The sequence below is a fragment of the Merops nubicus genome, unplaced genomic scaffold, assembly GCF_000691845.1.
Source record: "Merops nubicus isolate BGI_N331 unplaced genomic scaffold, ASM69184v1 scaffold4294, whole genome shotgun sequence".
Lineage (NCBI taxonomy): Eukaryota > Metazoa > Chordata > Aves > Coraciiformes > Meropidae > Merops > Merops nubicus.
The window spans coordinates 31951-48051 of NW_008602108.1; the positions used below are offsets into that span (position 1 = coordinate 31951).

At 40.4% G+C, this 16101-nt stretch overlaps 1 protein-coding gene across 1 annotated transcript in view; it reads right to left on the reverse strand.

Annotated features, from left to right (window-relative positions):
- The window catches only part of CDK8 (cyclin-dependent kinase 8), a gene marked incomplete at its 3' end in the record, with an annotated part of 58999 nt that overhangs the window by 31946 nt on the left and 10952 nt on the right, over positions 1-16101 (reverse strand). Inside the window, exons 3-4 of the mRNA XM_008938219.1 lie at positions 8144-8254; positions 5027-5167 (exon numbers count right to left, since the gene is read on the reverse strand). Coding sequence (XP_008936467.1) covers positions 5027-5167; positions 8144-8254 — 252 coding nt within the window. The remainder of the gene's footprint in view (positions 1-5026; positions 5168-8143; positions 8255-16101) is intronic.

Genomic DNA, 16101 nt, shown 5'->3' on the forward strand with positions numbered 1-16101 from the left:
AAAGTTTCATCTAAGACAAAGAAAATGCTCAGAAAGTTAGGCAAGGGAGTAGTCATGCTCACCTCCCTGTAAACAGGAGCATTGAGAAACACCAGATAATGGTGTTTTAACTCTAGAATATTTAGAATTATAGTCAATTACAATCCACAGGAAAGCACGTTGCTACAGCCTATGCAAGAAAACAAGGTTCTGCCTTACACATTGTTCTTTTCTGATCTCATGGAAATACACACATAATGAAAAACACCTTGGAAACAAATCTTGGGAAATGTAACAGCTGACAACCTAAACAGTCACTGGATGGTTGGGTTTTTCTCTCCTCTGAAAGCAAGTCATCAGTAGGTCCCTACAATACCTCTTGGGAAATAATGCCTCTTTCTTGTTCATATACTTAAACAGGGTAAAAGACCACCAGACCACACTTACTTTTAAAAGCTGCTAACTTCTTTCTACTAATATGCACAGCTTTTCCTACTATTTGTTTTTAAGCATTTAGGTTAATTCCTTCAAATGATCAGTTTTATAAACGCTAGAGCAGGACTGAAGGGCATTCAGTATTTCTGAAGTAATCCTTGAATATTAATGAGGGAGACATCCTTGGGTTCAAGAGCTCTAATGTAGAAAACAGTAAATTGGCAGGGTAAAAGTTCCCTATATTTAACTTAGCCTAAAGCACATACTCTAGTGACTCACAGGCAGAGCCTGGAAAGTGACTAAGATGTTGTCAACAAGAAACCACCCTGGCAGTGACTTCTCATTTATTATTAAAAGAACATCTTTAATGTTCCCACTAATCCCAAGCCTAGCAGCAGGTATCCTTGGGAATAGTCCAGGTCCCAGGAAGCTATTTTCCAACTGTACTAAAGCTTGGCTGTCTGAAAGCTTATTAAAACCCAGTGCTCGTCCCACAGCAGCAGTTCAGCTGAGCTGCACACTAGGAATGCATTAAATAGGCTGCAGCATCCTGTGCTAGCACTAGTTTGCAAATGGCCACATCCACAGCAACACAATCCCAGACTAACTAGGACATGGATGTCACGGGAAAGGCTAAGAGACTGTCCCTCCTCTGGCAAGAGATAGCAGGGGGAGAATGGGAAGCAGGAGCCCAGCACCGTGTTACCCACTTCCATACCTGGCTTGCCATGTGGCAATGCATCTGTTCAGCACCCACTCATACCATGCACAAAGAAATAGGCCAGGGAACTTAGTCTCGAAATTTTGCAATGAAAAATGTTTCATCATAGTGTCCCAAGTAAAAGCTGTGAAATTTCCTCTGGAATTTTTCATGTGGAGTGGTTTGATGGTGTGGGGGTTTTTTTCCTTTTTTGTTTGGTTACCTTTTTTTGAGGGTGGTGATATGTTTTTAAGCATTGCTGCACCACATGAGCACTTTAAATATTTCAGTGTAAAATCTAGTCTGCACCAAATTAGTAATCATTTTACTGTCACCACACTATACCAGTAGAGGGGTGCTCATCTCTTAGCTAAGACTGGATCCTGATCCTGCAGGGACAGGACTACCACAAACTAATATTAAAGAAAGATGCAGTTTTAAGTGCTAACATGCATGGCATGTAAGTTTCTGTACCATGCAAAGGGATCTCTACTTCAGGCCCATTACTTGAAGAAATCTTCCAAGCATGCTGCAAAGTCCATCCTCTCTTTTCTCTTGCTGTTGAGGTGCAGACTGATGAAAAGAGATCTATGGCCAGTCTTCTGCTTATGCATATATTTACTGTGGAATAAGAACTTTGAGTAAAGGAAGAAGTCCAATAGCTGGATATCATAAAGTGGAAAAAACACTAAAAAAATAAGTCAGCAAAATGCTGTATGTTTCAAGCATGCTTGATAACTAAATTCAAAATATTATTAAAACATAATTGATGCACTTCATGGTAATTACATGAAATTTTATTTCCTTCCTGCTACAGTCAGAGCATGAATAAACAATCTGCTTTCAATTGCTTTCAGTCATAAAATTAAAAAAGCTGAAGAATATGCAAGTCAAATAAGAAATTTTAAAAAGGACTGACATTTACTTGTTAAGAAATTTTACTAGTATGCTTCAAAGACTTACGGAAAAGCTTGCTCCTCAAGCACAGCAGTATTCAAAGAGAACAAGTACAATCAACGTCTCCCTTGCTCTGATGGAAACGGTGAATTTGCTTTCATGTAACCATGAAAAAGAGTTAACTATTTAGTTAAGCTATTACTAAGATTTTATGCATTTCCTTTGTAAAAGAAAAAACACGACTAGAAAAAACGACAATAGGCAATTATTGTCTTTCTACAGTTTTTACTGTTTCATACAGAATATATGCCTTGAATCCACCATTATGAAGACAAATTTCAGTCTAAGTTTGTTATTTTAATAGCCATCAAGTTTTAGTGCCTGGTTTGCAGGCACTAACAAGAAAGGAGTTATAAATTTTATGTCATGTCCTGCTTCTGATTACAGAAATCAAGATCTCAAAAACCTCCAAAATATTACTTATCTAAAAGCTAACTTCATTAAGACATTATAAAAAAACCCCACCCACTCCAAAACCAGAAAATTGCACTTAGATGGAAGATAATGACTTTCCCAAGACATGAGCTTTCTTCCCCTTCAAAAAAAAAAAAAAAAAAAAAAAAGAAGCCTTATCTTACAAGAGACAGATGTAGCAAAGAACAGTTTCTTCTGCCCAAGTATTGTATTCTTTAGGTTCCTACCACCCCCAAGCACCACCACTCGTCACAATAGCTACTATATGAAATGGAAGCAAGCATGTTACCTCAGCAGCTCTGTGTGTGTGTATCTGTACACTTCTAAACCTAAGGAAACATTAAGAAACGACAGCAACACCTATCATTTTAAGGACATAGTAGGGGAAACATATTAAATCTGCCCAGCCATCCGATCAGGGGTTAAAATTGATGATTTAACACCAATATTCCTGAAGGCTAGTATTGCAGGTATCCTGGAATAGAGACCCACACCCAAGAACAATTATCCTTATCAGTCATTCTGCTTTGGATCAGAATATACACTGTTGGAGGACCCAGCTTGCAAGCTTAAGTTTGCACCAATATGCCCCTGTCTTGCCAAGATAAAGCACAAGGTAGAATCCCTTCTGTTACTCAGTCTATTCACAGGAACCATAATAAAAGGAAGAAAGTTATCTGACACAGTTCTGTCTTTTCTCCTGCATGAAACAGAGGCCTTCTAAATTCAGCTCAAACTGAACAGTTTCAGAACACAAACCCAAAGGTTTCCATGGATGAGGCAGCACCAGCAGCCCCTGCACAGCTTTTATAGGATTCTCACCAACACAGCTTGACAAGGTTCCAGTGGGAAGACCTCTCAGTCTCTGCCTCAAGCTTTTGGTCTCCTCCTCAGATTATCAAAAGATAGCCAATTGTGATGGTGGTTTTTCTGCTGGAAGAAAACTTCATGCTGGACTGAGACCACCAACTCATTTCACACAGGTCAGAAAATGAGATGGTAACAGTTTTTTGCAGCTGCCAACATAAACTTTATTTGAGCTACAGACCTAGATGTGAAAGGCTCTGTAATACATTACCAATCTCCTGAGCCATCCAGTTAACAACATGCATGCTTTTCATTTTAAGCTCAGTTACCCTTAAGTTCATAAATTTTCTCAAACTGTAGAAAGTAAAACGTCAGAAAAATTAAGATTTTTGATGACAGGTCATTTGTTTTCCATGTGCCTCAAAAGTATACTGAAGAGTAATACTGCAGGCAGAACGTTAGAGTAAGACCTGACATTTTGGTTTAAAGCAAAGCGTGTCTATGTAGTAACATGCAGTATATATTTCTACATTAGGTTTAGCTCCACTGTTTCACGAGTCATGACAAAGTCACCACGATAATTTTCATTTTTCCCCCTCAGTGCTGAGGCTTTTGTCCCACTTCTAAAACCAGGAGCAAATTCAAAACAATATCTACAACATCAGTTTAATAAAGCAAAGCTTCCTTGTATTTCAGTTCTGAAAACATCAAATATAAATCTTTTCCCATCAGTTTAAACAGAGACTGGCACTCTGTAAAAGCATTTATCAGGTATGAAAATAGAAGACAAATAACTAGTCATTAACTACATTTCCAAGAACACTACCAAAGCTATTTCAAAGATAAAAATTACTCTGGAAGAGTAAGAAGGAAGCCAAACTTACTGCACCAAGCATAGAATACCACTGGTAATACTGACTCATAGGAATGAAAGGTCAAAGTAATGATACTCTCATGCACTAATGAAATATCCGTAATTAGAAGCTTCATATACAGATAGTATCATAATTTGATAGCATTTTTTGGTTTTTTTTTCAATTCACTTCTAAGAATCAGAGCTACAGATAACTGAGTTAGGAAAACTACCCAATTTCAAGACAACAGACAGAACCAGCCCAGCGAGGTATGGACATATTTCAAAGGGAAATACATAAGAATCAGTGAGATTCACCAATTTAAAGCATTCAATAGGATTTGCTGTTTACAAAACACTAAATCAGGTTCAAAATGTTTTGCTAATGGCTACACTTCTGATAGACTATAAATATTATGAGAAGATAATGGTCTTTAGAAGTTACCTTCAGAAGTAAAACTGATAATTTTAGAGAGGGATTTTTTCCAGCAGTTCTTACAGCCAATCGTCCTCTCTCCCACCTACACACATGCTGTATTTAGTTATTTATCTTGCCTGTAGTGATACTACCAGAGGTATCTTTTGTACCTCAACATGCCTGTTATTTAAATGAACACTTTTAAAAATAATTTATGCAGAAAATCAAAAAAAAAGGAAAACAGCCATCTGATATACTTTGCTGTCATAAGCATATCAGATCATCACCAGCTTTTAAAATTCACTCTACTGATGAAGGCTGTCTCATCACAGCATAAAAATATATATTTATTAGCACATGACCTTAGCACAAAGGTTTTTGTTTCCCTGCCTTTTTCATAAAAAAAACAATCCTTGCCCTCAATCATCATCCCAGTACTAAAACCCATTGCAGATCCACTTACCAAATCCCTGTGTAACACCCAGTTAGCATGCAGGTAGTGAATACCATCCAGGATCTGATATAACAGTGACTTCACCATTCCCCGAGGTAATTGAACTGGTTTCTTGTTTGCTTTAGAAGCCCTGTGAAATTTGATTATATGCTGTAAAGGGGAAAAAGAAATCAAAATTAAAAAGAATAATGTTTTGATCTACAGCATTACACAAAAAGATTGCCAGCAATTCCTAACAGACTTCAGTCTTTCATCAGTCATTTTCAAAACTAGAAACATGTACCTTAAGTACTAGAAAATTAATACTATATGAGGTGAAGTGATCACTGTCCCAAAGAAATGTCTCAAAAATGATACCAGTTGTGGCTGTGGTTTAATCCTGGCAGCCAGTTAACCCCACCCCAGCCACCTGCTCTCTCCCATAGTGGGATGAAGAATACAAAACCAATGCTCCTGGTCAAAGCAAATTTCCCTGCAGAACACCAATCTTGGATATTTTAGGGATGTTTATGTTTGGGGTTCATTTGTTAAGATAGGCTGGTATTTGTATATCACAGCAGAGATTTAAATGCATATTACCTAACTCCTACATTATTTTACTTTTAGGTTTTCTCCTACAGTAATAATGACACTAAAATTCAACACCTAATGCTAGACAAATTTTTGTTAATTGTATTGGGAGTTTTAATGATTCAAATTAGAAGCCCAGATTTATTCCTTCTTTATTTAATACAGCCTTAAAAGCACATTACTTTCAAAACAGCAGCTGTTGACAGAACAAAGGTATAAACCTGTCCATCTGAAAGTCGGCCATGAAACCAAACACAGAAAAAAACTTTGAACAATTTTAAGTGTATGCACAGGCAACAACATCTAGCCACAATCAGGAGTCCAAAAGGATATGTTGTCTCAGCACTTGAGTTCCAGGCACCACTAACTTCAATAGCATAAGGTGTGCCACGGTCATGGTAACCGTTTCCATGTTTGTCTCCTTTTGAGAGAGGTCATTTCTAGAACAAACCTTTTCATGCATTCATACTTCTTTTCTGTGATAGCTTGTGCTTGTGTGATCATCGGAACAGCCCTGATCTCATCCATCTAAAACCTGGCACCAAGCCTCTATCACGTGTTCTTCCTCTGTTCCTGAGCTTTCACATTCCAGGTGCTAATTAGGTACCCAGATATTCAAACCCCTTTGGGAAATTGCCTTTCCTCTCTTGCTGCACCCCAGCTCCATAGAGCCTGCCCTCCTTTGCTTCAGACATGGAGCTTGGCTCTCCCGAGAGGAAAAAGCCCTGCCCTGCCCAAGGTAAAAAATGGTGCTGCACGACGGAGAAAAACATTGATGAAAAGGTGACAGATAGAAAGTCCAGGCTCTCCTGAACTTCTTTGTTCCTGCTCTAACACACTCTGTGCTCTTGCTTCAGAGCTGCTGTGCTAGAAATGCTCAGCCCTGGAGGATCTGTTCCATAGGTGACTCTGTGTGGCATGGAGCCAGTCCAGTCACTGCCCCTGAGACTCCCGCACCAGACACGGTGCACAGCCAGGAGCTGGTAGGGCTGGGGAGTTCTGGAGTTTATACAGGTATATGCATGTAAAAGATAAAAATTGAGGGTTCATTCCTAAGTTACTTATATACAAGACTGTTTCATTAACAGAAGTGCTTATACAATGATTTTGATTAAGTATGAAGCAATGCAGAAATGCATAAATACAAACAAGGACAGGTCACTGCTAGTCAAGATCATCCAAACAAATACAAAGCCTTGTAGCACATTTTAAAACAACAAAAATTTCAAATATTCCTAAACTTCTGTAGCTTAGCATATCATAAACACAGAGGAGCAGTGGAAAAGGTAATGTGCTTGGGTTTTCTCCACAAAAAACAAAACAAAACAAAACAAAAACAACCAACCACAAACCTTTACTCCATTTCCTCTTTTTGTACACCAGCCTTTAGACTGTCTCAACATTTCATCTGTTTGGTAACTTTTTTCTTCTCTAATTTTACTTTTAATTTTACAAAATCTCAATACCAAGTATCAGAACTTATAAGACATTTTTCTTGGAGAAAATATATTCAATTCAGCTTAGCTGAAGTAGAATTGACACATTAGTTCTTCAGCAAGTCCTATTGAATTATTCCCAGATACAAGGAACACCACTTTCAGAAGAAATTAGCTTTACTTGGGTTTGTGCTGACTAAACTACCTGCAGAGGAAAAACAAATTCATGATTCGGACTGTTGCCATTCTTATATAAACATACGCATCAAAATTTCCATATAATTCCAAATTGCCTCTCTTTCACCCCTTGATCTGAATCCTCTTAGTAACTTTCAAGGTTAGCACTACACTACTGATTCCATTGAAAGCAATGCTCAAAACGTATGTCAGATTAATTCAAGGCACACACAACTGTTTTTTTTCAGGGAAGTCAAGACTGCATGGTATTTTGGATTCTTTACAACACTACGATGATTTTATTTTTAAGTATACCAAATGTCTGTTACGCTTAAAATATTAATTATATATTAATTCTAATTAATTATATATCTTAGAACAGGTTTCCTTTGTCACCAACATGTTGGTATTTTAAAGCAGTATTTTTTAATTAAGAATAAACAGCCATCCTCCAAATACATGAAATTCCAGCAGATGAGCTTAGTAAACAACTCTTCTCAGTGAAACATGAGTTTCAATTATGTAGTGGCATTATTCTCACTTCACACGTTTATGATTGACATGCAATGTAACTAAAACTCTGAATTGTCATATTCAGCTGATAAGTTTTTCATTTTTCAAAGGGAATCCACCTGCACAAGCAAGTACACTTTCCTGCACCCTACTTCAGCTGTAATGGGAGGGTTATATCTGTGTTTATTTAACTAGAACTCTAGCTACTTAGACTTGAATACAGATTTTTATCTTCCTAAAGAGGTCAGAGATTAACCATGTATAGTGTGCTTACCCACATTTTCCATTGCTTTTCCTTTACTACTGAAAAAGTTTCTAACAAATGTAGAGTAAGAGGCTGTACTGCTTTTAAATCAACGCATCTTCCTGACCTTGTCCCTTTTCTGCAACTCAAACTCTAAGCCTGGTACCCACAAACAATTCACCTTACCCAGAGGTCATGCTCAGCGTAGTCAAAGAGAAGCCACACTTTCCTATCAGCATGAGAAAGAAACACCTTTTGCAGAGAAATGACATTTGGATGCTTGAGCTCTCGCAGCAACTGCAAAATAAAGAAAGCCCACAACAGTTACATCTTCACATTCAGAGCTGTGAAAAGGCTGGAAAGATGAACACATTAGTAGTCTTTGCTACATACACTACAATAAAAAATGAAATTTGCAAGTCACAATACAGCACATTTTTAAATGAAAGAACCAATCATTAGTTTGAAACCAAAGCTGAAAGCAGGTCATAACCCCCCCTAGGGCATTTACTTTCTACAAATTTTGTATAGATTGAAGTCTACGTAAACCTCACTATTATCCAGGATCAAGAAGACTCCACAGCCAGCTGCGGCATCTGTCCTTTCCCATAGGCTGTAATCTTTGATAGAGCCATTTGGGGTATGCAATTTTCTCCTGACCCCCAATGATTGGAAAACCCTGCATTCTGGCTGCAGTCATTCCAGCCTCAATGGGATGACTCATTCAGATCTTGTCCATGCAGTCAGCTAAACAAAGAAGTGGTTTGTAAGATGGAGTTAGCTCATCTACAAGTTCACCACCAACTACCTACAAAAGAAGGTCTAACTCCTTGCCACAACATATTACCTCAGTTACAGCACTCCTAGAAGCCATCCACAAAACAAAGGAGCACCCAGCTCAAGAGAAAACCCAGACACACAAAAGCAATAATTTTCTGCTGAGTTCCTGAGCTGCAATGACTCACAGTACTAACAGCAGACTCGGCTCTAGCAAAGGAACACAGCTAGGAGCAAGTTCTTTCAAAAGCAGTGAACTGTTAGGCCAGCTCAGCTGCTTTACAAACTACATCTTTAACCACCACCAAAAGGAAAACATAGTCAAGATACAGCACAAAACCTGAACGCAGACAGTTTCAGTCTATTTGAGCTCTACCAGTCACATTATAATTGTACAGTACTCACACAACTGCTGAAAAAGAAACAAAAACTTGATCTAAGCAAACTGTCAAATGAGCCTACCCAAGAGTAGACAAATTCTTGCCAGCTCAGTCTGCCAAAAATGAAGACATTTTTAATAAAAGGAATGGCTAGGGTTCTATTAAAAGCCAAGGGTAATTTGAGTGACTGTGAGTACAGAACAGAAAATACACATTTTCCTTCTAAGACTGAATCTATTTCAACCAAAAAATAATTTTCCCCCTATATAACAAGAAAGTTTCTTTGTACTGATACCTTCATCACATGGTAACATCTTAGCTGCTGCTGAAATAGCAAAATGGGAGTAGATATTTGCACGTTTGTTTCCTTCTCTATTTCGTTTGAGACAGACTCCCATCCCTATTCACAGACTAGAGTCTTAGTGTGGCATTTCTTGAGTAAGAGGACCTAAAGCCCACAGAGCTTTTATCTCAAGCATGAGATCAAACAGGGAGACACAGAGGGTAGAGGAGACAACACAACATTGCAAATCAGTGCAGAAGGCAGTAGTTTCAGCATGTTAAACCTCAATCTTAACACTTGTAAAAGTATTACATAGAGGAATTTTAAGGCAGGATCTGCAAGAAGCATGGAATTCTCTAAATGTTTTTAATTCCTACAAAGCTTAAGATCAGTACAGGGGAAATCAAGAAACACTTATTTGCAACTTTTTTTCAATTACAGGTGGGGACCATCTGTGGTAGGTTGACCTCAGCCAGCAGTTAAGCCCCACACAGCCACTTGCTCACTCACCTCAGTCAGATAGGAGAAAGGGGGAGGAAAAAAAAGCAAGGAAATTTGTGGGTGAGGATAAGACAGTTTAATAAATGAAGCAAAGAGGAATTTAAAAAGAAAAAACAAAAACAAACAAACAAAACCACCAAAAACAACAACAACAACAGAACAACCCAACCCACAACAGAAGCAATGCAAAGGCAATCACTCATCACTTCCCACAAGCTGATCAATGCCCTGGCAGTCTCCTCCCCAAAGGCAGGAGGAGCAGAATGTGGAAAAATAGCAAGCCTGGACACTGTGCAACCATCACTGGCAATAGCCAAAATACTGATGGGTTACCAGCACTGCTTTAGCTGCAAATCCAAACCACTGCACCATGCAGGTTGCTATGGAGAACAAAACCCACCCCAGCCAGACCCCGTACAACAAAGACCATCCGTGGGAGTCAGCCTCTTAATAGTGAAGGAGGTTATAGGGTTTAAAGATACTTTGTGCCAGCTCTTACAGAGAAGGACTTCTTGTTCAATCAGTATGAATTTACAGCTTAAATTTGTGCTAAACATTTTGATGGATTAACTGTACCCAGAAGACTGCATGACAGTTCAGCAACTACATGTCCATACCAAAATTTTATCAGATTCCCTGTGGCCTGATAACACCCCTGAACCAGACACAACAGACACTTCCTCAGTGACAGAGGCAAACACCAGTCAGAGCTCTAGAAAATAAGGTAATTTCCCCATTCATCCCTTCTTGTCCCATTTTAAGTCAATCCTACTCCTTATTCCCCAGGGAGCTGCTACCACCCCTTTTTAAAAAAACAACCTCTTAATATCAAATGCAGTTCACCTTGGAGGACACACGGGGAATTCAACAGCAAAGCTGGTCCAAAACACGATACACAGGTGAGTGTAACTCAGTAGTGCACTAGAAGTGTTCCCTGTCTGTACAGCAAGGCAACATCGACATAATTCTCCTGTTTCTGCTAGAGGTAGCCAGTCCTGCAGACTTTTGATTCACAGCATTCCTCCTGCTCTGCTACATGACAGGCTGCTGCTCTTCTGTTTTCAAATCCAGCCCGTAGCAAGGTACAAGTGACAGCACTCATTTCCTACAGGCACACACACACACACACACAATACAGACATGGCCAGCCACAAGGACACCAGCAGAGGCAGGAGAACAGAATCTTCTGTGCAGGAACTCCCATAAGCACCATCAGTAGCTACATAAAACAAGAACACCACAGCTGGCCTGGATCCCATTTCTCCACTCTGGCTAATCAAGCTTAAAGTTCACATACACAGATGTATATTTGCAGGCGTCTCTGACTCTGGTGCAGACCTTGTATCTGTTCAGCATCAAAGCCTAGACACCGCATCCTTTCATCCACACTCCAGCTCCAACATCAGGTCTCTGCAGATTTCAGTCTCCTGCTCGTTCATTCTGCATGCTTGAAGTTCACTACCAAGTTACACCCATGAGCTGCCAGGGAGAGCTGTGCTAGTGTTTATCTGACCTACGTGTCTCCTGCATTCAGCCTCTGCAGACATATGGTATTCCCAGCATCTGGCTCCTGCAGACCTCATTCTATTCTCATCACCCAGTCCAATCTGAAATTAGCTAATGGGTCAGATGCACGCACAGAACAAAGCACACTCACACACAGAGTACAGTTAGGAGAGACTTAGGACAGGCTATGGTGACCATGTACAGAGCTTTGCCAGATAAGCACACTGCCCAGTAGCCTGCTTAAATGAAACTTGCCCCTTATTCCTCCCCAATCTACTTTGATCACTCCATTTCCTGCCTTTCATCCTTCCTTTAAACATCCCACAAATACTTTAGAGTCTCAGCAGTCCTCTCAAACACCCAGTAAAACTTCTATCCTCCTACCAGATACATAGCAATGTACTTCCTTTTCATTGAAGTGCTGGTTGACTGGATGGCTAGACTCAAAGAGTTGTGGTCAACAGCTTGATGTCCAAGTAGAGACCAGTGGCAAGTGGTGTTCCTCAGATATCGGTACTGGGACTGATGTTGCTTAACATCTTTGTCAGTGACGTGGACAGTGGCATTGAGTGCACCATCAGCAAGTCTGCAGATGACACCAAGCTGTGTGGTGCCATCCACGTGCTGGAAGGGATGACATTCAGAAGGACCCTGACAGGCTGGAAAGGAGTGCCGAGTAACCTTATGATGTTCAACAAGACTAAGTGCAAGGTCCTGCACCTGGGGTGGAGGAATCCCAAGAACAAATACAGGCTGGGGAAGGTATGGACTGAGAGCAGCCTTCAGCAGACCAAATTGGGGGGTGCTGTCTGATGAAAAGCTCAACGTGAGCCAACATGTACAAGTGCAGCCCAGAAAGCCAACTGTACCCCTGGCTGCATCAAGAGAAACACGGCCAGCAGGTCAAGGGAGCTGATTACCCCCCTCTACTCCACTCTTGAGAGACCCCACCTGGAGTACTGTGTCCAGCTCTGGAACCCCAACACAAGACGGGCATGGACCTGTTGGAGTGGGTCCAGAGGAGGGCCACAAAGATGATCAGAGATCTTGAACACCTCTCCTACAAGGACAGGCAGCCAGAATTGAGGTTGTTCAGCCTGCATAACAGAGGGCTCTGGGGAAACATTACTGCAACCCTTCATTATCTGAAGGGGGCCTACAAGAAAGCTGGGGAGGGACTTTTTAACAAGGGTTCATACTGACAGAATGAGAGGTAATGGGTTCTAACTGCAAGATGGCAGATTTAGATTAGATGTAAGGAAGAATTTCTTCACTACAAGGGTGAAGAGACACTGAAGCAGGTTGCCCAGGGAGTTGTGGATGCTCCATCACTGGAGGTGTTCAAGACCAGGCTGGATGGGGCCCTGCACAACTTGGTCTAGTAGGAGGTATCCCTCTCCATGGCAGGGGGATTGGAAATAGATGATGATCTTTAAGATGCCTTCCAACCCAAAACATTCAATGATTCCTCTTCAAGAACATAACTGAAAGGTTCCTTCTATGGCTCATCAGTGTTTTAACCTTTAACTGTCATTGACAGCAGCTGTTATTGTTTGTACAGCTGTGTGCTCAGTTTATCATTCTCACTTTTTTGCCTTTGCCTTTTATGCTGAATAGCCACTAACTACATATTCTTTCAATCTGTTTAGAAAAACTGATGGGTTTTGTCAAATCTTGACAGCTATAAGCATGCCAGTTAATGGGAAGGCTAATACACCTCAGCAAAACCATCCAAAGACGGAAATGATTGCTACAGTGGTGACAAATGATCCTTGAATCACTGTCTTGGAAAGGCTGCAATGCTCCAGGACAGTGATAATGCAGAGTGACAAATGAAAATGCTGTCTGAAGGACAGAAAGAGTTCATGCAGACTGTAACACGTCACATGGGCTCTAAACAGCATTTCCAGCAACCTCACTCTCCATGAACGAAACCTCTTTAGCCCATATGCCACATGCCTTTCCTACCAGATGATCTGACTCATGCCAAGCAGCTGACAGAGTTCAGTGAAGACAAAGCAGACCCCAAGAAACACAGTTTCACTATCAGTACAATGACTGCTAGTGATAAAGGCCATTTTTTGGTCTAGTGACTCTGTATCTAATTGCTTCTGTCTATCCTCATTCAGTTCTATAGAACACAAAGAGGAAGTAGACAAAAATATTTGGTTCTCAGTAAATTACTTTCCTTTTCATTTCCACATCACATGATGAGTCAAATCAATTTCTACAACCAGAAAAGTTTCCCTTAAGTTAGTTGATCTGTGTGCTCCTTATAAAGAAGGAAAACCCAACTAACCTTCAAAGAACTTGAAATCAGCAAATGATGAAGATGCTGATACATCTGGTCTGACTTGAGTGTCATAACCCCATGTTACCCCACATTGGTTTTGTCTTTGCTTTCATAAATATCGTTCAAGACACAGCAACGGAAACAGCAACCCTATGAGCAAGTCCTGGGCTCACTAAGGTTTCTTCAAATGTCAAAATACTCATTCCACAGCCATGGGGCAGCTGAGGGACAGGCAATGAAAGTGTCCTAATGATGCATAAAATTGTTAAATTGCTTCACAACCAAGGACAAAGTGGGTAAGCCAGGACATGATCAAATAACCAAGAGCAGCATTGAAGCCCGCCGGCCAACTGCCACATGACCAAAGCGAATCTCTTCTCGCCCAGGGAGCTAACAGCCATTGCCTGTCACAGCAAATACGAGCTGAACCCAGCACAAGTCTTTATGACTGGGATCTCTTTCCTCCACTGCTGTTCCCACACTTCCCATGCAGCTCCCAGCCACTGCAGACACTTCTCATGCACCCAGACGCTGCACTCCCCACGTGAGGCTTTGCAGCTGTATGGCAGATGTCACTGCAGCCTCCCTCGTGGCGCTCGCTGCTCGGTGTGGCTGGCAGGGAACATCACCTGCCCAGTGAGTGTGAGTCACTGCAGTGCTCTCACACTCACTCCTGCCATCCAGCACAGGCTCCTCTGCTGGAACAATCAGCCGCTGACCTGGCCCAGAAGGAGTTTCGCTGATGTCCTGTCTCAAGACATCAAGTGTTTCAGAAAAGGCAACTCCTTGCTCCCCCTGCCTTCCTGTGAGTGCTATGGAACACGTTCTACCCAAAGCTTAGGACAGTCAGAAACCTGGCTGGACACACCACCACTGGCAATAGCAAGCAAAACATTTACTTGAGCAAAAAACACTGTTGTGTCATCTTGCTAGTTTGATGGCATAAATTCAAAATCTACTCATCATCTCGTACTTCAGAAAGGCTCACATCAGATCCACCAAGTGATCCAGCAACAAAGAAATTGTTTATTAGTAGTCACGCCATGGCGGAAAATGGGCAAAAAGGGACTCGGAACAGAAAGCAGATTGTGGTTGACCCAGAAAGGAAGATGATTTTCATACCAGAAAACAACTGACAAAGATTTAGTCACTCTGTAACAGATACCTGTTGACCCACTGCTACAACAGGTGAGTACAGTAGAGTGAGACATTACCTGACACACTATGCACAATTCTAGCCAAATCTGGGAAGATGAATTCCAATTGCAACAGGGCAAAGAAAGCCCAAGCTCACACCCAGAGGAAAGGAGAGCCTACTCCCCAACAGCAAACCAGCCAACCAAGCCAAAATCCTTACAGCCTGTCACAACAAAGCCAAAGAAATAAGTCTCTCTCTCCTCAATATGAAAGAAGGACAGAAGAACTATTCTAGCTAACTGATAATATTATCATAAGCAGAACTGAGCAGGAACTAGTCATGATTAATTTTGACTTTAAGGCTGAAAAATGTTTATTACAATCATTACTAAAACAACAAACTGCCATCAGTTTTTTCTTTTGCTTAAAAGCTGGACTTGTAACTTGCTACATTTTTGAAGGTGCAGTCTGCGTGTGTGCAAGAGCAGGAACAGAATATGACTCCAGAGGTGTCACCCAATTCTATATTCATAAAATTTTTTTTAAAAAAATCCAATCACTATTCTTCATTTCCTACCAATCATTGGAACTCTTCAAGTACTTTAAACTTATTCAAACTAAAACTCAATATTTATTACACAAGTTCTTAAACCCTAAGTCAGTTTACCTGCTATCCAGTAGACTCAAAGCCTGTTTGTTTCAAAGTAAATATAATTTTACAGTTTTATATTCTCATGAGTCAGATACTCCACAGTACTGAAAAAGAATACCTGCTGGAAGTACTTGTCAATTTCCTTTCAAAAATGTTCAAATGAAAGCTTAAAGGCAATGTAATTGAAAAAGCTGTAATACCACCCACTCTAAGAATTTACTCTGAAGCTAACAATACATATTTGAAGTTCCAGTTTTTCAGACATACAACTTATAAAACTTGCAACACATAGGACTTTAAAAGCAAAAGAAAAGCAAAAAAAAACCCTGACAACAGAAAGCACCAAGAGAAAAAAATATGCACATTTCTGGTTTTAACTTCTGTGGTTTGTGAAACAAATGAATCTTGCATATTCACACATACAAGTTAATATTTATTAGCCTCTTTTATGTCCAAACACATCCAAAGTATTAGAAGAGGTGTTATTAATGGTCCTCTGAAAGTAACAAGGTGGATGAAGAATCCCCATGAGACTCACTGGATGTCAAGCTTGGTCAAATTCTGCTGTTCACAGATCATGATTCCTAAGGATTCCAATTTCTCACATCTAATTAG